At 41.6% G+C, this 27,487-nt stretch overlaps 2 protein-coding genes across 2 annotated transcripts; both read right to left on the reverse strand.

Annotated features, from left to right (window-relative positions):
• Nucleotides 1-40: 40 nt before the first annotated feature.
• Nucleotides 41-11,198, reverse strand: PLEK2 (pleckstrin 2). The gene is made up of 9 exons (XM_074868094.1): nucleotides 10,937-11,198; nucleotides 8,099-8,263; nucleotides 6,956-7,137; nucleotides 6,130-6,221; nucleotides 5,610-5,797; nucleotides 4,990-5,091; nucleotides 3,499-3,582; nucleotides 2,091-2,169; nucleotides 41-1,051 (listed from the first exon to the last, which is right to left on the reverse strand). The coding sequence occupies exons 1-9, from the start codon at nucleotides 11,072-11,074 to the stop codon at nucleotides 924-926; spliced, it is 1,158 nt and encodes a 385-aa protein (XP_074724195.1). The 5' UTR covers nucleotides 11,075-11,198; the 3' UTR covers nucleotides 41-923.
• Nucleotides 11,199-16,350: 5,152 nt separating this feature from the next.
• On the reverse strand, nucleotides 16,351-27,436 carry EIF2S1 (eukaryotic translation initiation factor 2 subunit alpha). Its single transcript, XM_074868095.1, has 8 exons — nucleotides 27,295-27,436; nucleotides 25,119-25,360; nucleotides 23,501-23,580; nucleotides 22,870-23,021; nucleotides 20,089-20,195; nucleotides 18,137-18,234; nucleotides 17,184-17,327; nucleotides 16,351-16,897 (listed from the first exon to the last, which is right to left on the reverse strand). The coding sequence occupies exons 2-8, from the start codon at nucleotides 25,357-25,359 to the stop codon at nucleotides 16,772-16,774; spliced, it is 948 nt and encodes a 315-aa protein (XP_074724196.1). The 5' UTR covers nucleotide 25,360; nucleotides 27,295-27,436; the 3' UTR covers nucleotides 16,351-16,771.
• Between the last annotated feature and the right edge of the window lie 51 nt (nucleotides 27,437-27,487).

Genomic DNA, 27,487 nt, shown 5'->3' on the forward strand with positions numbered 1-27,487 from the left:
CACTGAACTTTTTTTTATATTTAATGATATCAAAGTCAAGTTTACTAGACAAATAATGGAAAACTTAATGGCTTAAAGTAGAAAAAGCAATAGTCAGAACTGCTATTAGAGTTCTCAGTCCCAATGGTGCTCCACATAAACAGACTTATGGTGATAATCAGGAGGAAAAGTCTTGCTTTTATGGCTGAGTGATTTCTTCCAATATATTCAGCACCAGCAATTATCTGGAATAACTGCCACTGTTCTGATTTGATGCGCAGGATCCTGTACTGCTATGGGCCATTACCAGCACAAGAATAATCTATATGCTAGAGAGGAGGATCCTCTGGTCCTTTCCAGCCTAACAGAGAACCAAATGGTAGAGCAGATGGATGGACAGACAGACCCCTGGTTTGTTTCGCAATAGTGATTATCCTGGCAGCTGGGTTGTGGCTTAGCACAAGACCCTTGTGGTATACCAAGAATGGCAGTCTCAAACACCAGGACCTTTCATGACTTTGATTCAGTCAGTCTTAACTAAGTTTTATGAGACCCTTTATAAAGGGAAAAGGAGCAAGACACTTCTGCTTTAGGATAAAGCACAACCTGGATCTGTCAGATGTAGATAGAATACTTGTACAAAAGAATTCATTTCTTCCATCTTGGAATATTACATCTCATTGTTTCTTTGTAAAGCCCCGTTTCTCTGTATCAACATGTTGGCTTTTGTCTCCTGGTTAGGTGGTAATTTCTTGGTGGGGAATTATTCTGGACCTATATGACTTCTAGGCACCTAGGATGCTGGTCTGCCAGGAATTGCTAGGCACTATGGCGATACGAATAAAAAAATAGACTACCTAAGGGAAAAACAACACTCCCAGACAATGAGAGCAGGAAACTTGGTCACAAATGTGACTTGTCATTTGGCATGGAGTCCATCTTACTCATGTCAGTGGTTTGATTGCCTCAATCCACTGTGCTCGCTCTGCCTTGGAGCTGGCCTGGATGTAATAATGAATGTCTTTTTTGGTGATGATTTTGAAGAGGTTTCCTTGCACATTGCCCTTCACTCCTGCAGAGAAAAAAGATATGACAGATCAGGAAGGTGCACAGGGAAATGCTTTGTGGCAGATATGAAGCTTCATAGGGAAGAATATTAATTTAGTGAATTAGGGTATCAGACCTTTCCATTTCATTATGGATAAGACATCTAAAGCTCTTGTGTCTTTGATTTCCCTTCTGCAAAATAAAGATGTAGTACAGCACCCCTCACATAGACTGTATGAACTACTGTGTACTATCCATCATATATAAAATACCTGCCTTTTGAATGGGGAATCTTACTTGAGTTATACAATGGAAAGATGAACTCCCTACCACCTTGTGCAGTAGACTAGATTGGCTCCTGCCCACCTTCAGGTTCCTCTTAGCAAGGAGTTCTATTGTTCATCATGCCCCCCCAATCCTAGACAGTATCTTTTTCAGACCCTGTCTTTTGTCTTTAGAAAGATGCTCCCTATTCGAGATCCACACACTGTGCTTACTGGCATAAAATAGATTGCTTTAACAGCAGAAACACTTATCTGTGAGGCTGATATTCTAGACAAATGCCTAAGCTAAGCATATTGACTAGCAGAACTGTTGTTTGTATTGCTGTCTTTATGTCTCCCCTACATTTGGGTTCTAGCAGATAAAAAGGAAAAGGTCATAGCATAAGTAGAGAGGACACACAGAAAAGGGACAGCATTAGGGGATGCCTCAAGATTTTGCGTTAAACAATATCCAAAAAGAAGGTGTTTCCTCTTTGTCTGTTAACTCTTGAATATTAATCAGTGTTTTAGGACTGTCTCAGAGGTCATCTGACTGAGAAAAGTGCATAAAAAAGGGAACACCCAAGATAAGTGGAAATAACTCTAAAAAAATCCCTTCTGATATGGACAACCCAGCAGTACGGGGATTTTTTATGATATGCCTCTTCCCTTGCTTGCAGGGGGAGAGGAAAAGCCAGCCCACTTGTGCATATAGACAGCCATACACACAAACCCACACCCAAAGACTGTATTGTTATGGCATAAATATGTATGTATGAAAGTTTAGAGGCTCACGCTTACCTGCTGGGACTCCGTTGTCCTCCAGAGCTGAGACAAGACAGCCACGGAGAGAAAATCCACCTACTGGCCTGTTTTCTTCCTGCAAAGAGAAAGGAAATGAGGCTTATCTGGAAAATACCATCATTGGAATAATTCTCAGAGCACATCAATTATTTTTATGAAGGTGGAGATGTAATGCAGTCTTTCCAGATATAAAACATCCATGTCACAAGAGAAGTCAATTAGGACATGTAATTAAACACATTACTATGTTGTTTCAGTCTCAGATATTTCTCTGATGTAGCTGGGAATGGTGGAAATCAATTAAAAGCACAAGGGTAGACTAACAATCACATTTCAAATTTATGTATAGTCTTATCAATAACACCCATATTAAATAAAATATATATATTTCTGCAAGTTTTCAGCTTGCTGCTTTTCACTGAGACTGTATGGGAAAAATTTGACTGTTTTCACTAGTAGGCTGGCTTTCTTGTCTGATTTTCAGGTTCTGCAGTTTTTGTTTATAGCATCACAAGGGCAAGTTGCAGTGCAAAAAGAAATAGGCAACAAAAAATGAACCAGCTTCATAAGCTCTTTTCACTGTTGTGTTGTTTGTGTTTTCTTTAACAGTCACATAAAGCATTTCTATACGTGTTCTTTTAACAACCTGTTGGGCTTTGTGATACCATATGCATCTGATGGATCCACATGCCCTTCTGGGTTGCTCACATTGATTATTGTATCCATGAAGATAAATTCTACTATTCCCTGAGCAAGTTTAAAACCGAGTAGCAGAAATTCCTATAAATACTTTGGCATCAAGGAGACCTATTCAATGTTGGATTAAGAACATAAAAAAATCTCAGTAGCAGTATGACCCTCACTTGGTGGGATGTTGGTTCAGAATGATCACAGCCCAGGAAGAATCCCTGCAGGAGCATGGCCCCATACTGTGTGGGTACAGCAAAAGAGCAGTCCCAAGAAGACTGCTGCCCCTTAGCTAAGGAAAAGTAATCTCACTGGGGAAAAGACAGGAGGGAAGATGCAGGGATAGAAAATACTACAAGGACAACCTCCCAGGGTAAGGCCAGAGAGGTCTTATTCCCCAGGAAATGGACAGAGGAACCCAGAAGGAGATTTGGGTGAGAGAAATATTTACAGCATAGTTGTATTTTCATTATAATGTTTAGGTCTGTAAGAGGATTTCTGCAGGTATCACAGAATCACAGAATCATTCAGGTTGGAAAAGACCCTTGGGATCATCGAGTCCAACGATCAGCCCTACTCTACAAAGTTCTCCCTACACCATATCCCCCAACACCACATCCAAACGACCCTTAAACACATCCAGGGATGGTGACTCCACCACCTCCCTGGGCAGCCTATTCCACTGTCTGACCAGGGTAGTAACTCCCCACTCACGTACCTTAGTGGGGTCATAGTAGTGCAAAAAAGCAGGATCAGCTCTCAAAACAAATCTCCTCACCTTCCAGTTTTTTCTCTTGTGCCCCTGCAAAACAGAAGAATTAAAGGTACCACCAGTAAATACCTCCTGAAATGGCCATTTTCCTGCAGGCTGTAGGGGAGACCTAAGCAGGTACTGAAAAAAGAGGTTCTGGAGCCAACAGAAAAATCTTTTCTGACATCTTAGTAACTCCCATGATTTTCTTCTTAACATCCTTCTTCATACATTGATGTTTCCTTCTTCTCTCCCTTCCTTGTGCTGAGAACTAAGAAAGCAGAATGACAGGACTAAGTGATTATACCCCTGATTCCTGCTCTTAATTTTAGATTAAATACGTGTCTTGGATTAAAAACCCATGCTGTGCATGCTCTGAAGGGATTATGTCAAGTCCTTTTTCAGCTCTTCACTCTTTTGCCCCCAGCCTTCTCAGCTGCTGACAGTGTAGGACAGCACTGCAAGCCCGTGCTGGGCCCTGAGAGCTTCCCCCCTCCTGGAGGTTTGGTGCTGGGGCTCAGGGCCAGCCTTGGCCTGGGGCCGCTGGGGGCTGCCCCTTACTGCTGCTGACCATGGGGAGAGGCTCCTGGGCAGCTCGAGTGCCCTGTGGTGATGGGGGCTGCCCTGCCAGCCCCATGGGGATCCCCAGCAGCTCCCAGCAGCCAGTGCCCCACCAACTCACACTGCACCCTGGCAGCTGGAGGAGGGAAGGTTGGGGAGCATCTGATGACCCAGTTTGCACAACACTAAAATTGCAGCTGAGGGTAGAAAGCTCCAGAGTAGAAATGTGGCCATGTGGTGCAGGTAGGGTTCCTTCTGCAGGTGCCTGAGATATGCTTTGAAACAGCATGATTAATCCTCATTTTGTTTGTAGCAAGGGTCAGAAGCTAAGTCTTGCAGACTTAGGGTGGGATCCTGTAAATAATTACCGCTGGCAGGTAATTGTGCCCAAAGAAAACAGGCCTCAACACTACCAGAGCATCCATGTGGACATGAGTGACTGTCCACAGGTAAATGTCCACTTCATGCAAAAGTCAATCTACTCAGCTTTGACATTTGTCTGTGGCCAGCAGAATGCCATAGCTGCTCACACGACCCAATGGGATAGGTTAAACCAGAGGAACAGTGGATCTGCTTGGAAGTGAACGTAGCACCTCTGGTGGGATTTGGAGTTTATGTGGGACTTTCGGTTTTGATACTATTTTATACCTTTCTGTATACACTCAATATATACAGAATATCCAATTAATCCTGCCTAAGCAACAAGTTCCATAGCTCACTTCTTTATTACTAGATACTCTTCACCACATGATCTCTGTAAGTAGTACTAACAGGCAAGTTAGCTCTGCTGGCCACAGCTCTCCAGCCATGCTTGTATAAACCACATTTATTCTCTAGGAAGCCCTAAGAGCTGTCATTTTTCTTGCTTCACAGTGAAGGTTCAAAAACTGTATTTACCTGTTTGACTAAGAACCCTTGCTTCACAATTGTGCCTCTTAATTCAGAGATGTTAAATTGTAGCTCTTCCTTGGAACTGGTATTTTTCTTACTGCTCTCAGCCTGCAAATAGGGAAAAGATGGTTCCACTTTTCTTTTTAATCTAAACACACTTTTAAGTACAAAGTTCTGCATTTTATTTTCCTTGAGCTGTTTTTACCTCATATTGCCCAAGTAAATTGTACTCCGTAGCCCTGCTGCTCAGCTTTGTAGGCCCCAGATTTATAAGCAACAGATTGCAGCTGTAAAGCCTATACACGCACTGTGGCCTTGAGTTTTAGCATAACTACAGCACGGCCTCCGTTAAATGCAGACACAGCACTGCACTCGAGGGACACACCCCTTTTAATGCCTAATTATGTAATTTGTAGATCCCTCCATATCCATGTAGTTATTTGTCTCCAGCAGAAGTGCAAGCGTTAATGCTACTAAAAGCCTAGAGCTGCTCCTTCTGTGTTTGCTTTTATAGCCTGCATATTTTGCCTTTGGTTGCATGCTGTGTGTGTCCTGGTTACCACTGCCCCAAATCAAGCGTGTCACGAGGGGCAGAGGAGGTGCCTGTTAGCAGCTGCATCGCTTACAAACATGTACAGCGCGGTGGAGTCGTCAAGGAACTGCTCAGAGAGGTCACTGTAGCGTGTGGCCTCAGTGCTGCGGGCTCCCACAGGCTTGATGAAGTTCTCCTCCATCAGCATGGATGCCAAGGTGACGGCCTCGAACCGTGACACAGCAAAGCTATTGGAGATGAGCCAGTCCACCAGGGCAGAACCTGCAGGGAGAAAGGCAGCTCTCATACCAAGATAATGAGCTCTTCCAATGTGAGACAAGTGGTCTCCTGCCACACAGGTCTTCATTTGCTGAAACATTTTGGCACCATCACAAAGAGTGTTAATGAAGTGCAACGTTGACCAAAAGTGTGGGGCCTGCATGTGCTTCCGTATATTCAAAGAGCTAGAGAGAAAGGTGTTGGAGAGCTTGGCTGCCCCACTACTTTTCACTGGGCTACAAGTGATCCCACCATGAAGGCAGTACAGTAGCTCCCTTGTCTCTGCGGTGTGGCGTGACAGATGTGAGGAAGCTCTTTGCTTGCAGTAGGTGTACCTGTGAAGGTCTCTTTGTATCTGTTGCCTTGCTCCAAGTTGCGGGTCCGCTTGATTCCAGTACTGCTGTCACACATTCTCTCCACTATGTGGCTGTAAAAGAGCACAGGACAACGTTAGTAGAATAGAAAGACAGGCAGAAATTCCCACATACTTCTGTCAGTGCCTGGGATGTCCTCATGATTACCAACATAAACATGGGAAACAGCCTAGATACTCCCCCAGAAGTTTTGTCCTAGAGTACGGTATAGGAAAACTTTATTCTCCCGATAGCAGCACTAAACAAGATACCTTACAAAGTATCTTGCAATTTAAAGCACTTCAAACTGAGCTATAGTCAGCCTCCATTTACCTTCTCAACACAAATCAAATCAGTAATTTTTCTATTTCTTAATCGGTTCTCTGTTTCCTCTTTTTTAACATGATGCACCCTAAAAATCCTAGTCTGGATTCTAGCTACCAGCTTTGAAAACTCACCAACATAGCATGAACAATGTCATAGCTCAGCCTTTCCATGACATTACATCTTCCAAGGTAATACACCTCCCCAGTGAGAACCTTTGCAGCTGACTAGGGAGGTCTTCAAGACAGCAGTGAGGTGCCTGTGCAGAACCCACATACTCCCAAAAAATGATGGTCAGGAAAAAGTGCATTCCTGTGCCCTGGCAAAAGTATGTGCAAATCTAGGGCAGAGCAACCAGCTTAGTGGCCCCTGGCCACACAGGACCAGATCTGTGCAGAGGAGCTTCCCTTGACCCTTCCCATTTATCAGCTCAGGTTCTTTGCAAACTACAGCAATAGCAGAAGGAGAAACCATGTGCACTTACTGGAGGCTGATATTCTCTAGCAGTTTGAAAGAGTTCTTCATTCTGTGAAGCTCTTGTACCTGTACCGGGTGACCAGCATGAATAGCTCCAGTGATGTCCAAAGCCCAAGAGTCTCGCTCCTCCCTGGAGCAACATTCAAGGAAATAGTCTGTATTGGTTTTTGTCTTTAGTTTGATAAGTAGCTGTGGAGAAAGAAGTGCAAAGCAATAACATCATTTAGCTATTGTCCTCCACTTGCGTTTTGCTTCTTTTAGCACTGGCCCGAATGACACAAATAAGTCTGATATGGCACCTCACCTGAGCAGAACTAAGCAATTCTTGGCCAGAAGGATGGTGGGCACAACTCTGTTTTTTTTTTTTCTTCTCCCCCCACCTCAAATCCATGGGTTTTTAGTTGCAACCATGGTTTGCACACATGGAGCTTATGGTACTTAGAAGGGAGCAGACCACCCAGATACTGGATTACATAGGAGTGTGCTGCTGACTATGAAGCTTTTCACATCCAGATCTCTAGTTTCTCAACAACTACAAACTCTCACTAGGCTCTTTCTGCCATGAGAAGCACTGAAATAGTCAGCAACTTCCAGAGTCATTTCCCTTCTGGCCCTACTCAGAGGAAGTCTGCCCATGGGTGAGCAGAGAAGCACAGGAGGCACTTTCCCTTCCAGACCCCTCCTGCTGGAACCTTTCCACAGCAGCAATGTCCCACTGGTGAAGGAAAAGGGATTCTGACCTGGCATCCCATGGATACAGCCAGGGTTTAAATTTCATATATAAGTTTTCCTTTTTTCCCATCCTCCTCAGATTTTATTGAGCTGTCCATGTCATCTCTCCACGCATTGTTGGGCTGATGCATTTGCATTTATTCTTCCCACTCTGTGTGTGTGTCTGTGGGGGGTCGGGGTGGTTGTTAATGGCTGTAACTCAGATTTGGGTACAGGGAAGAGCAAAAACACAATGAGGGGGTTCATTGCTTGTCCTGGTTACGTTGCTATTGGCAGCTTGCTTTTGGCTGGGCCTAATTCTGGAAACGCCCCAGTGATAGGGTTGCAGTAATCAAAGAAGTCAGGAGAAGAGGAAAAGGCTAGGGGAGGAGTTAGAAAGTGAGTGTCATTGAGAAGGGATACATTTTTCCAGTCGTACCGGTCTGTTCTCATATTCCAGGCATGGACAAGTAATAGTGCAGCCATCCAAAAGGATCCTGCCCTTTGGAGAAGGCTCCTTCTTGCCTCCTTCAATTTTGTAATACAGCAGCTTATCTTGAAGCAGAACGAACCATCTCACTTTCCAGTTACGAACAATATGTCCCTAGAGGGGAAGAAATCCACACAGATAACTTTAACACAAGCATTAAGAAATTACTGTATTTTCTTTTTTTTTTTTCTTTTTTTGGGGGGTAAAAATACCATAAACTAATAGGGCACTGTATGAAAAGAAACACAAGTAGTAATGATGAGTCCTGTTCTCCCTGAAATACATATTTTCAGTAACAAAATAGCACAGCTCCATCACTATAAAATCACGGAGCAATAAAAGGTGCTTTGCTCTTTCTCCAGCAAGGACATCTTTGCTGGCAAGAATTGTTTCTTGCAAAAGCTCACATGAATTATCTCAAAGAGCTGTCATTTGGGTGCACACCTACCCACTGACAGCACCGGGCAGGAACAGGGCTAAATCTGAAATGTGTGAGGGCTCTTGGAGACAAACTCCTCCTCTCTGGTGACCCCGGGTGGTGTTCGATGTGTTTTGTTCTTTGTCATTTTGATGTGGCTGTAGGTGTCAAGTGGTCTTGAGACCTCTTTGCTGGGTGAATTGGCTTTTCCTTACATCCCCTCTTACTACTAATGAGTGGTTTGTTTCTATCCTACCTGCCTCTAATCTCCTGGGCTAAAACATTCCCTGTGCTATGGTTTACCGTAAAGGAAATACATTTTTTAATGTCAAAAGACCAGACAAAGGCTGCTGTTGAATGCCTCCTGGGTTATACCAGAATACAGACAAAACCTCTTCTTTCCCTTCTGTAAACAGCCCCCAGCTCTCTTTAGTTCAGCTGTACAGGAGAGCAAACCCAGTGAGGGCTGGTACTGGCAGACTCGGTCCTGTCTGACAGTGTCAGGTCCAGCTTCGGTGTGAGGAGCTGACTTGCATGTCTACAGGTGATGGAGCCTTACAGCTGGCAGGCAAAGCTCTGGCTAGAGGAAGCTCTGATACCTGGGAGAGGGTGGGCAAAGCTAGAACAAAGGAACATGCAATGTCCGGTTGTGGCAGGAATCAAAGCTCATTAATTCTCTATGAGTAAAGGGGAAAACCAGCAATTTCCAAGAAAAGGTGGGGTAATGAGTCCAGGGCTCTTAGATCTAATGTCTTCTACTCTATACTAAACACAATTCATCTAACTTGGGATTGTTTGCTCCTTTCCTTTGCCTTCTTCAGTGTTTTTTTCCATCTGTTGTAAAGTCCCTTGGGCATTTTTCCTGAGAGTTATGTTCTTTGCTATGGTTCTTTTCTTTCAGTCTTGGAGATCTCTTCTTTTGTCAGGAGGTTGCCTTACCTTTTTTTCTTTGTCATTACCTGACTTCCACACATTTACTTTATATTTATAATATGTTACAATATGTAATTCAATCATTTATAATGCATTTATATCATCACCTTGCTTCTGCTCCCTTCTTAAGAAAGCTGTTTTCTTTACCTGATCCCACTCCTTCCTCACTTTTTCCTCTGGATCCCTTGTTCCCTTCTCCCTCAGTTTTCTTTAGTCACCTTCTTTGAGGTCTCCTTCCTATCCAACTGTGTATCTCTGTGATGTTGTTCAGACTGCTGGCAGCTACAGCTCAGTGTGCTGCTGATACCCTATTCCTCTCACACACTCGGTGCCTTGGCTTCCCATCTTGAATTCAGTAGCTACTTCAGAGCCACAAAATAAAGCCCAGAGAGGAGAGCAGGAGCTGGGCTTGCTCTGCCCTCGCTGCAGAAGGGAGGATGAGGAACAGCTCGGACCGTGCAGCCCTTCTCCGTGCAGAGCACGGCTTCACGTGGCCAGTGGCTGGCTGGCCTGCCAGGAGCCCTGCAAGGAGAGCTCCTGACCATGATTACCTTCATGTTAGCACCAGAAGCACTGCCACGTACTGTAGAAAAGCATTTCCCAAGGCGTGGCAAACCTCTGAACAAACCTTTGAATCACATATTTCATGTGCAATCAAGGGCCATATTAATCATTGAGACAGGGTCTTGGTACTAAAAGCAGCTTATGCCCCTTGCTAAATTGCCCTCTTATGTCCCAGGCTGTCCAAAGACTGTCCTTGACTAACTTGGTCCTATATGGAGAAGTATTGGAAAGGCTGAAATCTGTGACACCATCTTTCAGCTCTTTTCTCCACATTTTGGCTAACATTTTCTTCCAGTGCAGCTTAATGAATGTGGAAGAAAGAAGTTATTTCAAACACATTTCTACAATTGAATTGCTCTGATCCCCTTCAAAAGGGATACTCTGTCCTCCATGCTCTCATATGAAATGGGAAACCCTGCTCAGCTGGGTCACTAAAGAAGGCACAAACTATCTTAAAAAACTGTCAAAACATATTTCATTTCTCCATCCTCCCATGGCTGCTTCCACTGCTGCCACATTGCCATTTGCCAGGTAGTTTTTTATGTGCTCTTTGCAGAGGTGCACCCTAGGTGCAGACATACCGTCTTTGATACGTGAGTAATCCTGATAGCTGATTCACTTTCCTCTGGGTAAATGCCAATCGGGGAAAATCGAGGGAGGGTAGTGAACATCTGCAGTTCATGCAGCTCCCCCGGCAGGCATCTGCACAAACGTGGAGGAGCTCCTTTCCCAGGAGCAGGCAGGAGCCCCTCAAACCCAGCGCCCAAGGGGCTGCCGTGTCAAGAGCCCTGGCTCGATCCAATCCCTGCTCAGGGGCTCCTTCCCCGCCTGAGCAGAGCTGCACGAAGGGGGCCCGGAGCACTTACACTTACCCGTTTGACGAGGAAGCCCTCCTTCAGGACTCCAGCTGCTTCTTGCATCGTGGCCAGCAGGGAAGAGAGCAGAGCCCCGCCGAGAAGCGCCCAAGCCCTGGCAGCCTGTCCCTCTGCACGCGATTTAAGAAAGCTCATTTTTCTTTGCTACCCTCCTCCTCCAACGTGACGCACTCTCCCCTGTTTTTTTCTCCCTCTCTTCCTACCTATGAGACATTAGTTAAACAGTGACCTGGCTCTGATACATTACCTGCCCTCTGGGAAGTAAAACAAAGGGAAAAAGATCTCAAAAGAATGTCACAGAAGTTACTATAGCAAAAAAAACACCACCAAGTGAGTTGGCCAACATAAGCAGCCACATGATGACAAATCAGGTATTGTATGGGAGGGAGAAGCAGAATTATAAAATCACATCCCTCAAAACTTCAGACTACCACTTAAAATTTCTCATCTATTAAACACATCTTATAGGGGTTCTACAGATCAGAACGGCATAAAATATTATGACCACAAGGAGAATTTTACAAACCTTAAAAGAATTTCTTCTTTTAAGAGATTTATTTTACCGAAGAAGCCCCAAAGCACCTAAAAGCCCACTCTACTTTCAGTGACCTCTGGGCATATAAACCAAAATTCTCAACTTAATATCCTAAATCCCTACGTAAGCAACTATTCAAGCTTTTAGTAAAGCAGTCTGATCAATGAACACTGCGCAGTGACCTCTTGTAACTCCTGAGCACCTCTGAAACAGAGTACAATTGTTGCCTTAGATGTTTATCGCATTTCTGAAGACTTTGGCCATGATAAGTCTGTTTGATAGATTTATCAAATCTTGTCCTGATGAAATAAACCAGTATGAGTATTTCAGGCAGAGCTGCTGTTCAGAAGTAATAGTCTTTGCTGTACTGTTAGCATTCCCTGACTTGTACAAAATTAAGGTGATACATGTGGGCAGAACTAGGGGCTGTGATAAGAAATGCGACGTAGAGTATAACAAATAAACAAAAGCATTCCTTGCTATGTAAAAAGAGAGTCCTGAGTTCAGTAAGACAAAGTGCCTCAAGTATCTTTGCACACCAGATCAGATTACTGGTCATACTTTCATGTACCGAGGAAAAGGAACAAAAAAATTATTTCTTTATCTTTATACAATTTTTTATAACTTTTAGCAAGGAAGAGTAAGAAAACAAAAATTCAAACCTGACAATGTACTGGAGACAACCCAGAGCACAGTCCTGCAGAGACCATGAGAAATACAATAGGCGACTGAACACTACTTGAAGTTAGAAAAATCGATTGCTGTGTAAAGAGAAAGCGTGCTGGCTGAGATTTCAAAAGCAGCCGGCCTGCATGGAAGTTACCTATGTAGCTCCTACTGTACTCCCTTTGCCACTTCAGAAAAGGCAGGCAGCCACGAGGCAACCGGCTGCATAAGTCATATCCCAGTTACGTATGTTCTTCAGTCCACCTAAAGTAAGTACAGTAAGTTTAACAGAACACCTAGAAGAGTATTTTTTGCTGTAGGTATGCAGTATTTTCAAAGATCTCAATGGAATTTTTTGTATTTTTTTTATATTATTGTGGCCTTAAAATAAAGCAGAAATGAACTGAATATATTTCTTTTAATTTAAAAAATAATCTCTGTCTCTGTGCATATGCATAAATATATGTATAAATAAAAGTTGTACTCAGAAGCAGAATCTTGGGAAAAGAACTGATGCAGTCAGCAGAAAAAAGAAAATAAATTTCAGGTCACAATGTTCTGTACGTCAGAATTAAACTTGAGAAAAAAGAAGAAAACTTAAGTCTGGGCACACAAGAGACATTACTGCTGTATGCATTTCCTGGACATGCACTCTTTATATAACCAGGAATAGACCATTCCACTGTTTGGTATTTGAGGTTTGACTTCACATTGTTCAGCTTGTTACTGCAGGCAGTTTATAACAAGGTGGGTGAGATAATTTCATGCTAGTGAGGACAGGTAGAAGCTTGCAGGGGGTTCTCGCTCAGACAGCGATCTCAGAATTGCACCGTAACCAGTCCTCGCTGAAGGTAGGAGCAAGCTCTTTTTCTCCAGCGTGCAGACCACCCACAACCCTGCAGAAGGATCCTGGCAAAATTACCATTAGCAACAATGAACTTTATTGTCAAACTGCTGGTGAATGGTGAAGCAAACATTGCTGTAGCTGATCATTAAACAACAGGTCTGTATCAACTACTTTTTCTAATCTAGAGCCTTCACTTTCTTCAATACTTCAAAGTATTTCTTCAGTACTTTGGATATTTATAATACACACACACCCTTTCCCGTCTCATTCTGTAGTTAATCAAGGCTAACAAACTGCCCCTATATTGCTCCCTGAGGCTGAGTAAACAGATCTTTCAGGGTCATACAGTGTAAAATGAGTCAGTAGGTCTGGGCTGCCATAGTCATGTATGTGCTGGGCAGGCAAGTTCTGGCACTGAGGTCTCCTGTTGGAAAAGGACATGCTTCGATCTGTATAAATCCAGGAAGCTCTATATCAAGTCTTCTATAGGACTTGAAACTCTCTGACGGGAAGACTATCGGTTTCCTCAGATCTATTTTAGAGTGTTTTCCACATGTCAGTGCAGTATTTTAACAGCAAAGCACAGTTGAGTGCTTTACATTTTTTTCCATTCAAAGTGACCCCAAATACTTTATATGCCATAGAATTTGCATTGGGATGGCCCGGAAGAGCCAGCTGCAGGCTCCAGGACCACAGGACGCTACTCAGGGTTAGAGGGAAGGGCAGGAGTAGCCAGCCCTGAGTGCAGACTGTGCTATTTCAGCTGGCTGACCTGACAGACGCTGCTGGTACCTCCAGGTCAGTCCCTCAAGAAGCCACGAACAGCTGATTAAGAAACCTGCCCAAAGAGCAACCCCTGTCACATGCTCTGCAACACCCATCGCGTATCATCCTGTCACACGGCGGATTACATATACCCAGCTTTTTCAAAGCAGCCTCTTAAGATGCTAGGACTTTGCCCTCCAGTGCAGGACATCATTAAATATTTAGTTCCTTTAGTGGATTAGGGATGAAATGAGATGAAAACAAACCACATCAAAATAAAGAATGATGAAACATTTCCAGATAAAAGTGAAAGATGACAAGTGTTCAAAAGTATTCCGACATGATGGCATTTTTAAAATTAACTGTAGAAAGGTGGCAGTGTTTAAAAACAGTTAATAGTCTAGACTGGAACAAAAAAATATCAGAAATTAAATACCAAAGTGCAGATTCCACTATGAAGAACAATCTGCCAGCTCCACTGCATCTAAAAAAACCTCAAGGGCCAGAATCAGAAAGAAAACAGCAAGGAATTGTCACTGCATTAAAAACCAGACAAAGCACAACAGCCCCAAGAAAGCAGGGCACCCCTTCTTTAGCAGCCACTATTTCCCCTCATCAAAACCAGAACACTGGGCTGTGTGTTACTGGACTGTGTGCCTGAACTGAGCTGGTACCCCTGTTTGGGGGGTTTTTTGGTATTAATGAGTCCTGATCAGATGTTATAAGTAAAACTGTTTCCAAGGTGCCAATCTTACAAAATTGATTTGGGATGTGAAAGTCAAGCTGAGATCCTTATAATTAACACATCAGGCCAAGCCCTGTCCACAGGTATGGCTGTACCTTCCCCTTCAGCTGGCTACATGAGTGCAAGGGGAGATTTTGGCCTTGCAATTACAATTGAGCAAACAGCAGAGTTGCTAATGAACAGCAGGAATACACTACCTTGCTTTAGCGAGACATTCCCACAAAACACACGACCCTTATTTTAAGCACTTGGTAAACAAATGCAGTTCTGTGCATACAAAATAGACTGGCTGAGATAGAAGGTATCATCTCAGCAACTTCTGAAGATCCTCAAGTCACTGGCTACGGCAACTGATGCAGCACAGCCGAGGCCCAGCACGGCCTTCACAGGTTCAGCACTCCCTTACACACCCTTTGCACACTCAAAACTGACACAGAATTGTGTACACCAGCATGTTGAGGCTCTAATTAGAAAAGCTCTTGTACCTACTGAACAAGTTTATCAAACTTTTGCCTAAGTTACTGACAGAAATGATACTCACACCAAAACAGCTCTTAGAAATAATACTAATTGTAACCCCTTGATAGCACTCCAAGGAGAGCACCCGTGGCTCATTTTTCAGTGCTTTCTTTTAGAGCGTCATTTTGGCGCACAGATCACACGGTGACTACATTTCTAAACACTTGGTTCTCTGGTCTGAGTACCCACATACTGCGTTTAATGGAAGTCAAACCACTACTTTAGTAAACAGGCGAAGTTGGAAGAGCTGTTCAAAGAGGAAACTGACATTATCACAACTTCAAGCCCTGACAAGGCTGCCAGACTCAACTTCTGAAGAGACAAATTTGAGAAGATAACCATAAAAAAAGTCTGTTTCTTGATTTTGTGATGACACATTCAGGCATTTTCCAATGTTCTGTGGAGACTGGAAGTTACTTAACTTTTTTGGCTTTGCATTACTATTAAGAGTTGGGCACATGTGAACTTCTCTTATAACCAAGCATGGATTGCAGTATGTATTCCTTTGTGAATGCCTTTTGTGGCAACACCACGTAGCAATGATATTGTTTGCACTGTGGCACTACAAACTAGTATTAAGAATTCTTGTAACTAGTATTAAGAATTCCTAGGTAAGGCTCAAAGGCTCATTTTTCATGCATTTTGCCTCTACCAGCACAAAATATTGAGGAAAAAAAGGAGATGGGCAATATGGGACATGGCAATAAAGAAAAGATGTAAATATATTAAAAAACTTAGCAATTTGGAAAGGTTACTTAAACCAAAACTCCTCCTCCCAGTTCACAGACACAAGAAAAACAGGATTTTTAATTTTTTTTTTTTTTATACTCCCAACATAGAAAGTACATCTTGTTTCTCTTCTTCAGAGAAGATAAACAGGTTGTTTCTAGAGTGAAGAGCTCAGTCCAGCATAAACCAGATTAAGGGTGGGCAGAACTGAAGGTCACGCAGCAGTCAGCTCGCAAGACAGTACTGCCTATTCTGAAGTATGAGTAAGTTCATTGAAGCTTCTGCTCTAGTTACCTATAGGAGCAAAGTGCAACTGTATGGAATTTTTCATTTATCAACTATGTTATTGGAATGGTAACAAGCTATTTTCAAATTTTTCAAGTTCTCAGTCCCTAAATATCAGATGATAAAGGAAATGCTCTTTTAAACAAGTCTGCATCAACAAACTTGCAAACATTTTGTTCCACTCCTTCTTGGCTTGATTTAAAGCAAACAAAAGAAAGCCCTTTCAAAGTTAAAGGGGAGTCACCCACTGATCACACCCTTCCAGGTTTTATATTCACACCACTCTAGGCCATGTGACAAAACAGGAAAAAAAAAAAATCTTGGGAGTTACATAGCCCAGAAATTTATTGAATATTTGCTCAAATACATTCTGTATAGAACTGTTCAGCTTGCCTGGATTTGGTGCTCCCAGGAAAGATCATTAACAGGTGCTCTGAGCTGTAATCACCAATTAAGAATTGTTATATATGAAAATGTTAAGCATGGGGCTGCAACCTCCTTCTGGACAGATCTGTGTCTTGAATTTGACTAGGCCCCTTCCTTTCAAAGGATTCAATTTGTGTAAGTTGCTGCATTACACGTTATTTAGAAGAGCCTGTTATATTTTGGTCTTTTTAGAACAGTAAAACACTTCAAGTATTTGCATTTGAAGTTTTCAATACTGGAAACATTTAGTCCAGAGTGTTTGCAAGGGGGTCTCTAATTTTTCATATGGTCTCTCTTCTAAATATCCCAGAACATTTAGTCTTCAGTTTTGGCTTCCATTTCCTCAGCATCATCATCCCCATCCACTTCAGCATTTTCCCTCTCCAGTCTTTCCAACTGCCTTGCAAGCTCGGTCTCATCTGTGTCAGTAACCACCTTAGGCTGAAAAACAGAAACAAAGCAGAACACACGGTAAACTTGTCATAAAGGAACACCATATATATTTGTAGACTCTGATTCTACATAAAGACATAAGATACATCCTGAAGTCGCACAATAAAAACCAGGAAAATTAGAATTTTTGGTCATTTGTTCATTTAAGGAACACAGAAATTCTGGGATTTTTTTAGTTTTTAATACCTTTTTGCTAAAATTTCTCCTAGCACTACTGATCTTGCTCTTTCACGGAAAATAAGAAATCACATTTTAGAATGTACTAAGTTCTTACCTCCATCTGCACATTAAAGACTCCTCTCTTCTCCTCAATTTTTTCTTTAATTACAGCCATGGCTTGATTCAGAACAGACAGTCCTTCAGTTCTCTCCAGTGTTGTAGTAGTCATCACATAACGAGGAGGGGCTATGAGATTAATCTATCACATTGTAGGGATTGGGGACGGAGGGGAGGGAAATAAAAAAGCAAACTCACTAACAAAGAAAGAAAAACATTGAAAGCAAAGTGGACAACACTGTTCTGACTACCATTCAGAGAAGAAACATTTTCACATTAGAAAAACCGTTTCCTGAAGCATAAACAACTTGGACTGAAATAGCAGACAAGAAGGTGCACAGCCTGTCTGATTTCTAGTATCAGCCTCAGTTATTTCTACAATTAAAAGTGTTACAACCAGTACTTTTTTTTTTTTTAAGGTGACTGAGGAAGTAAACTTTTCCTTTTGTTACAAGAAACCATTATAAGAAATAATTTCAAAAGAAGGAAGTACTTTCAAGTTTTTTGAAAACACTTACTCAGCAATACACTCAATATCCTAAAATTGTTGGGGAAGAAAAACCAGGCCTGGGTACAGCAGCCATTCTACCAACACTCAAACACACGTGGAGCAAACATTCCTTTTCTTACACAATCTTATACATGAAGATAAAATTTATTGCTCCCTACCTAAGGCTGCGTAAAGGAACAGCAGGTATGCAGTGTGCCAATATTAGACTTCAATAAATTGAACAGAATAAATACAGCTTCTGGAACTTGGGAAGCCAGAGCACAGTTGGCACACAGCTGAAAGGAACTGTGCTACAGACCTGTCAGAGAGGAATCAGAAGGGAAGTACATGGCTTCCCAGCCTCAGCTGCATGATTGTGACAATTGCAGCTGTGTGCTACTGACACCCGAAGGGCATCAGAAAACTTTGCTTTTGATTTCACTGTTACAACAGACGCTTACTTTAATGGGCATGTTCTCCGTGGAACAGTTCAAGCCTGCTCTCAAAGCTTCTTTTACTGCGTCTATGCCTTCATAACCATAGCAGGCCACCTCAATATCTAGGACAGAGGAATATAAATAACAAAACTTTAAAGTTACCAAAAGCTGTAGAATCTTTAAAGCTTTTAACTTAAGCTTTAATAAAGCTTTTTAGCATCCAATGTTTATCCACAATGAGAGCCTCAGTAGCTCCCAAAGCTGAGGAAGGTATTTGACTTTCTTGACTTGCAAGCTGAGGTAAAATTCTTCATAAATTCTTCAGACATACAACATTTTATACTGTGCTTTGAAAAGCCAAGATATGAATTATACACCCACACTGACTCATCTCTCACCCAATAAATTCAACAGGAATAATTCTGTATTTCACATGGAGAAATTAAGATATAAAAGCAATAAATACCAGAGAAAATTAAAGATCTATTAGGAGAAATGAAACTTGATAAAGAACACATCCACAAATTCATGGAATTCTGTCAGCAATTACAACAGAGGCATGGAGGCATCACTTGAGGAGCACTGGAATTGCTTTTAAGGTAAGTTATAATATAACATTCAGTTAAAATGACAGTTAGCTATAACTTTTTTGTAGATGCTTGGAAATTAAGGCACAGACTAATGCTGGTCGTATCTGTCTTTAGACTAATCAGGGTATTACAAAGATTCCTTTACCTACATAGCAATGGTGCAAGACTAAGCTACACAGAGAAGTTAGTCTCACTTCCAGGTGACTAACAACAACCTGCTAATTCTCAGCTATCAGAAACAAATTTAAAGAAGAGCATCCCAGTCAGCTTCAGGATGAGACCACAAGTCAGTGAAAAGTTTCTACGCTTGCTTTGAAGACAAAATTAAAACCAACTTAGACCATCAGAACAAGACAGGCAAGACAAAGGAAGTAAGAGAACATGCTCATCAAGTAACTTTAGTTTCAAAACTAATGAAGTGCTATTCATGTTAGCAATTTCATTCTTCATTGCAATCAAATCCTACTTAACATTTTTGAAGTTATGTTAACTCATGGTGATCTAAAGTAATAGGTAAAGGAATTTTTCATTACTTTACTTTTTGCACTCTTCTTGACTTCACTGTCATGTGGATATGACTTGTATTTTCTTCTCTCCACAGTAATCAACAAGTGCTAATGCTCTTCAATATATCCTTGCAGAGCAGAGGCAATTTCTCAATCTAGTTAAAAACATGACTCTGCCACACTGTCTGTTTAATGGCAAGCGTGCTTTTAGGCTATTCGGTTAGCTGTACAACCAGATTTACAGTTTTAAGTAGGCCTTCTTCAGTAGTGCAGTCATGTGCCTCTTCTGCCCGCACTGAATTAGTAAGAGACAAACTAGCTCATATGCTTTATGAATACATGAGAGATGTGCTACGCTTGAGCTAATATATCCTGCCAAATGGTTTGCAACCAACCAGTTAGAAATACACCCAGAGCTAAGTCAGAACTATTTTCACATGTTCATGAGCAAGAGGCTAAGACAGGTGCTGTAGCCATGCTGACAGAGATCAATCATCCTGTTAGGGAATCAATAAATTTAACACTTCGAATAATGAAAAATAATATTGCGGATGCAGTAATAACTATAAAATATTTCAATTCATTGTGTGCCAATGAAATATGATAGACTGTATTGTGTATCAGGACAACTACTTTGTGACCCAAGGAATCTGCAGTTTGGGGTAAAAGATAAAAGCCAGACCACCTTGCACTTCGGGATAGAACCCACAGAGACATTTTGCAAGCAATCCTTGATTAAGGCAACTTAATTCTGAACAGTTCCACTCAACTATCAGCACTACAAACCACTAGTTTTAACTGAATTTATAGTTTGGAACAAGATACACTAACTTGACTTAAGTGTCAAGAAATGTTCAATGAACATCTGGAAAGAACTCACCAGCTCGGATCTTGACTGCTTGCGGCGTCAGACGTCTGTTAATATTGTCAATCAATACACGCCTCTCTTCCTCTGTCAGATCCAGGCTATCCAGGATTGCAGGGTCTCTGAGCCAAGCAAAGCAACATTACAGAAGTTACACTGAAGTGGAATATAACACAACATTAACTGCTGGTGCTATTTCATATTCTTATGCATAATTCTAGAGATCTACTAGGCAAAGAAAACAGGGAAATTTCTCAAGAGTCCACTGAAACACCAAAAGAAAATAAACACATCTATTTCCAAAGTATTTTCTATTGGAAGCATTTCACAACAAAGCAGATAAATAGTTTACTCAATCTGTTCCTGAAAGGAAAGATTTGAATGATTTTTTTTTTCTTTTTTTAAGCAAAGGAATGACTTCTGTCCAGCTCCATTTGTATGTGATACACAGAATGAGACAAATACCCAGTTGCTTGGTATTTATGTTCCCTCCAATGTGAAGATAAACCCATATCGCACGAAAGAGAATCCATAATGAATCTGAGGTTTTTGAGTTATTTTAGCATTTCACTCAAAATGCAAGATTTTTGTCATTCTACAAAGTAACCTATACTCACTCCACGTTATTCTGTACTCCTTTTCAACAGTAACCGGATCACATATAGATATTATCTGCCGGCTACACTCTTGGCTAAAGAAAGCATAAAGGTTTTTTAAATCACAAACTAACAGTTTAAAATCCAGGGATCACAGAGGCAAACTCTGCTGTTTATCAATATAAATTAGCAGCTCTTATTTGAAGAATGGTGTCAATTCTCTATTGCTATACTAATTTTATCCAAAATATATCTCAAATGGAGAATAAAACCAAAACACTACTCAAAAACTGTTCCTGTTCTTCAGAGACAAGAGTTGCAATTCTGTGAAACACAATACCAGATCACCTACAATATTACTAGCAGGCAAACATGAACTAAAATGGCCAGAAAACCAGAGGCAATATTGGAGATTGGTCTCTGCTGCTAATAAAACATCATCTTTCATGATTTTATATACTGAGTATAGGCAGTAGAAGGGCCAAACATAAGCAAACAGAATCCAGAAACATGGCAGGTTTTACACATCAGAATATGAACCTGTATGGCACAAGTGATTTATTTGACATGCAAATTCTGTTTCTTCATTTACAATCCATCCTGTTAAATCTCCGAGTTACTTTCATGAGCATTTGGTAGACATTCAACAAACAGGTCCTCAGTGATTAATTTTTACTGGGGCAGATATACTTTAAAATTCTGCCACAGGTATCATGCTGCGTGAAACACCAAAACACTAATCCTCAGTAGTACCAAAGGAATAACAAGTCAAATTCTTAGAGGGCAAGCTAAGCCTCCTGCAAGCGCTTCAGCAAGCACAGTAAGATAGCAATATCCACATTTCTCTGCTCAACAGCTACAGCTTTATGTAGGAGCACAATGGGAACAAATAAAACTTGCAGTCCATTGTCAGAAATCTTAAGGCATTACTGATGGACACGGGTCCAAACTGAATAGCAGATGAACAACAAATGGCATGTGTGTTCAGGAATTTTTCTGAGTTTAAGAGAAGCTTAAACAGCCAGTGTAACTACAGTTTTTTGTTCTTCTATTATACAGGTGTTTAACTAAGTATTTACAGTTACAGAATGATCTGAAATTCCTTCTGCAGCAATGAATCCAGATTTGCCCTTTACTAGTAAGTCCGCTACCATTAGAAAATAATTATTATTCTCTGAAACAGAACACATTCAGTCTAAACAAGGATACAAGTTGCCTCTTCCCCAAAACCAGAGATGGTTTTAAGCTAATCAAAAGGCTATAAAGTGCCCTGCCTCGTAAAGTCAACACAATTTTTAAAATTTTATTACTGCCATCTAGCGTTCAACTCAAGTTCATCACTCATAGGTTTATGTGCTATAAAAGTGTAAAATTGGAAGTGTTTATTGAGACATGTTTTTGGATTGAGAGTTTTACAATAGAATTTTTAGGAGACCAACTAGGTTAATTCTGAAAGAAAATAAAATATCAGACTCCATAAGAAATTAAGAGTAATCTCAGTGCATATTCCCTTAGCATCACAACTTCCATCTCTTTCTGTTCATAATGCCATTTCTAAGTTCATGATCCCATTCCCATTCTTTAAGCTTGAAAGTGTAGAGAAGTAACAAGCCAGCTTGTTGCATTTAAGAAAGAAAAACTCTGTCAGTGCAGTGGAAGAGTGACAGCTGGGAGCAGAAATATTTTCAGACACAGAACTAGGTATTTTTGATAAGTCTGCTTGGGACTAAGAACTGGCAAATTCTGACAGACAAACCAAGATCAGTGCTTCTTCTGTTTGAAATGTCACAGGATCATGTGTAGCTAGAGAAAACTCCCCAGTGTTTGTAATCCTGTTTCTTTTACACTTAAACCATATTAGTCACCAATGCCTCAGTATTTCTCCACATCAAACTCAATTACTGCTTTTAAAAACCCGATGTACACAGATTGGCAGACTCAAAGATGGATAAAAACAAGTCAACTCTGAACCTTCTTTCTCAAGAGCATTGGGAACTTGAAGAGAGCAGTAAGACAGAAAACCCACAATAGGCAAGACTGATGTCAAAATTTACTAGGTTTACTTGACCAGTACATTCTACATATTGACTCTGTGGGGGGCAGGGAACCAAAACCAAAAGAATGTTATGATGGATTTACTGCAGGAAATACTTCTTTGCAATTTGAAATAAGCCCCCAGAAGTAGAAAAGATGTCCTTACGAGACTGCATGCTTGAACGCATCATAAGCGCCATATCCTGGTCTTTTGTACTTGTCGTCAAATACCCAGGCAGTTCTCTGGAACAGACTCTCAAGCTGCTCATCCTTAGTGTACTCCAAGACTTCAGCAACATGGCGAAGGATGCTGTAAACCTGCAACACAAAAGGAGTTGTTAAGAAAACCCCAAAACAAATACCAAAACCAGACAAAAATCTAGAATCAAGAGTAATATTTAATGGTAAGCCTTCTATTCAGACACCTAAGACCACACAGTAGTAAGGGTGGGAGCCAATGCCTTAAACTACCTACTTGCCTTTTCAATAAAAGTTGTCCACAGTGTGCTAAACCAACACATACTTTTGGATTTCTGATCATTTAAATATACCCCTTTACATCACAAATCTTCAACTGACTTCTTCCCTGATCTATTCATTAATTATGAAGCTGCTTACCAGAGCACTCATGGACAGATGAACTGGTTACATACATTTGCATGGGTAAATGAGAAATAGACTATGCCTAATAAATGAGAACAATACTTCATTTTCATATTATCTTATGTCTGTGTGTTTTGGTTGCTCAGGAAAGAAGCTGGAAATACACGGTCCCTGAATACACCAAAGCAACTTACAGTCTTTGATTTTGTGAATTTGTCTTCACATTTGATTGCCTCCTCTGGAGAAACTCTTCTTTTTGACAAGTCAATATAACCTATTAGGGAAAACCATTTTGAAAGCGTCAGGCATTGTGCAAACTAAGTCTAACTGCTTCAAGAGAAACGCATAAAGAACACACGCTCTGGCTCAGGATTTGCCCCTTGCCAACACTATCCCTAGATGTTGCTCCAGAAAGTAACAAAACCAAACTTTAATGAATGTGATCAAATTATGACCCAAATCAGGATATTATTCTTTCAATTGTAAATACTTACAATAGCAAATCTTTTGTACAGCATTCTTTAAAATTACTGCCTTAATGTTTTCTCTGCAAACTTGGAAGGAGTTTTCATAATATTTCAGCAATCAGTGATCCGTTTTTATGTCGCTGTACGCAGTTTTGGCAAAAATCATACCAGCATGCAAAGAAGCAAGTTTGATGCATATTTTTGTAGCTTTCAACTCATGATTCAAGGCTGGCACTCTATCAGTTTAGCTCTGGTTTCCTAAAAAAAGTAGGCCTGGCCTCAAATTCTGACTCTTAAGTTCTTGGATACCCCTTTTGAGAGAACTGCCTGTGAAAAAACTTCTTTTGAACCATTTCTTAGCAAATTTGAGAAGGCCTCCACCTACTTCTCATGAACTATAGGTTCTCCAGAAGATTCAATAAAGACCACTACATGAATTTCAGATGTGTGTCTGTTAATATGAGAACAAAATTAATTCGTAAGAGGAAGTATTCTTTCATTAGAGATGTTGGGAAACTTATTTCACTTCAGATCTATCTGAAATAAGTTTCTTCTTGTCTTTCTTTCCTCTCTGTTTGTTATTATCCTGTCATTCATTACTTAATCTCAGAGCTAACTGCAATTTCAGAAGTATTCTAGAGAAGCATATTACTTGAGGAACATCATACTAACAGTTACGTTTCTAGGAGATGTGCTCAGTGCTTATTTTTATTACTTCTTTATACCTAGATACAGATTTTAAAGATCGCATGGAACAGTATTATCTAAATCTAGCATGTTCTAAATAGAAAATATATTAAAAAAACCCTTTAAAGATTAAAATGTTCAGAAGTCAGGAAAAAGACAGAAGTTGCCTGTACCATCTCAACTTGTAACCTACAGAATTCATGTGGTACAATAATTACATACATGTCATCTATTTTATAGCCAAGGTTCAAGACTTGTTAAGGAACAGGACGGACTTTGAGCATTAAGTGTGCAACATTTAGATTTTTATCTCTACATCAGATGATTCTCCTCTTCAGTTAAGACTCAGAAAATCTACATAGATATCAAAAGAAAATTCCACTTCACTATGCTTTGTTGACCAAACACTGAGCTGGTGAGGAGCCACTGAAGCAGATCTTTACTGATGTGATTGACCTGCATTAACCCAATTCCCAAAGAACACTGAGGAACTGGAAGAATGACCATAAGTATCAGGTGGCACAATGATGGTCTATTTTGCTTAAGCGCTTTAAAAAAAGAACCCCTGGCAAAACCAATGAATACCTAAGCCACCTAGTTTATCTGCATTTCTCTCTATGAATTCAATCTTGACACAGCATACAATATCCCCAAATACCTTTCTCTTTGTCAACTCTTATGACCACGACGCATTCATTCCTCCCGATGCGGATCAGTTTGTTTATGGAACGAATACGTCTTCTGGACAGCTCACTGAGAAGGATCATGCCTTCAATGTTGTTGTACTCCAGCAGGCTGACATAGGCTCCCATTTCAGCAATTGACCGAACATTGACCATCACTACATCTTCCACTTCTGGAAATTTATGCTGGTAGAATCTACAGCTTAGTCCCGGCATTCTTGAATTTGAGCAGAAAGAAACAAAGATTTTATTTCACAGTACACTGTGAAATATTTCACTTCTACAAAATGGTAAAAAATCAGCAAGGACTGGTGAGGAGAGAGGGGAACACTGGCACAAAAAAATTGCAAATTAGGATCAGACTTCTGCAATTCATACTTTAAAAAGACATTAAACAGTAAATTAACTAATATTTTAGTATTACCACAACCATTTGCTAAGATGCTAATTTTCTGCATTAAAGTAGAAAAAGCTTGCCACCCAGACTTTATTATCCACTCTGTTGTACTGCCTAGACATAGCACACTGTAGCGAGGAGACTTCAAGTGGTGAAAAGGTGGCACTGCACACCCTGCATTCATCTGAATTCATGAGGCCGTGTAAAATTTTAAATCTGATTTTAACAGGAGGACGTGGGAGAGAAGCAGCCTGCATTGCTCACAAAGGTATCTGTGATATAAGATAGCCTGTGAGAGGCTGAGAAAACAAGAGGTAGAGTGAAGCTTCTGTAGTACTGAGGAGGAGCAGACTCTACACTCCAGAAGATCACTTTCTAAACTTGGCACAAGATATTTGGAATAATCCTGTAAGACCTGCTCCAGAGGACAGCTGTCAGCAAAGAAAACAAAGGCAAGAATCAGAACGGAGGACAGAACTAGCCTGACATGAATGAAGCACTAAAGGAAAAAAGCACTCCCCAACATACTGCTAGTCAGGAGGAAAAAAAAACCCCTGAAAAACAAAACAGCATCCTTTCATTATATATTAAAAAAAAAAAAACTTCATAATCATGTAGTAATAAGAAGGAATGCTTAAACTGCTTCATTTTCCCGATGATGAACCCACACACTCATCACTGCTAACCAGGTTTGTTCAATTCCTTTTGTCTATGCCTAGAAGTTTCACACAGAAAGATTCCTACAGAAATAGGAGCCTAAGATGACAAGTCAAATGTATCACTCCTTCAGGAGGTTTGTTGTACTTACCATTTTGGTTTTACTCTCGATCTTTACAGCAGTGCTAATGCTGTCTAGCTATATCAGAATTTAAAAACTGAGTAAAATGGCAACGCCAAATGCTACATAAACATGGCCATACCATTCAGAACTCTGAGTCCACCCTTATCTCCGTTTTTCACTTTCAGAAAGGGGAAATACAGACTAGTAAAGGATTACAAAAGCACTCCTCTAAAGGTTTCCTGTAATTTCATATAATTTGAAGCTGAACAAAGATCTTCAAGATTAGAAACTTTACAGTTCCACTTAATGTAGTTCAGATCAATCCTACATGTCTACTTAAGAAATAAAGACATATTGCCAAGCAACAAACCCCAACCACAGCAAGCAAGAATAGATAAACACCGCTTTGCACGCAGAGCATCGTACTCCTCTCTCCGTAGGCACAAGCTTTTTATTTTGGCCTTCCGTGGAAGACTCGCAGGAGCAACACAGTGCCCATAGCGCCAATGCTGGAAATAATCTTTCCAAGACGCTAGAAACGTCTCAGCAAAGGTTTAAGTCCCCACGGCTGCACAAGTCTGCGGAAGCTGGCGAAAGTGGAGTCCCTTCTGACCAGCGACTCCTCCGGCCGTTGGAGCGCCGCCGACACGGGCGATGCCCAACAACGGCTACGGCACCAGAGAAGGGAGGCGGGACGCAGGGGGACCGACAGCCGCTGCCGGGCTGGGAAAAGCCCACCTCTAGCACAGTGAGGGCGAGAGGCCGGCCGGCTCCCCGGGGAGCACGGCCCCGAGGGCTGGAGAGCTCGCAGCTGCAGCGCCGGTCCCTCCCGCTCCGCCCGGGCCGGGCCCAAGCGCCCGGGCCCAGCCCCCCGCCGCGTCAGCTCCCCTCTCGACACCGCGATCCCACAGCGCTGTCCCAGCCGGGAGGAGCCGCGGCGGGGGGCGAGCGGCGGCGGGGGCGCAGCCACTACCTGGCAACGGCCGAGGGGTCCCGCTCTGCGCCGACAGTCCGGAGTCTCGCGCTAGTCCTGCTCCTACCTCAGCGTGCGCCGCCGCCGCCCCACCGCGCAGGCGCCTGCCCGCCCCGCTCCCGCTCCCGCTCCTCCGCACGCGAGAGGCCGGCACGGCGCCCCACAACCATAGAGTCTCAGCGTCGAGGCCAGA

The sequence above is a fragment of the Strix uralensis genome, chromosome 4 (genome assembly GCF_047716275.1).
Source record: "Strix uralensis isolate ZFMK-TIS-50842 chromosome 4, bStrUra1, whole genome shotgun sequence".
Classification (NCBI taxonomy): Eukaryota; Metazoa; Chordata; class Aves; order Strigiformes; family Strigidae; genus Strix; species Strix uralensis.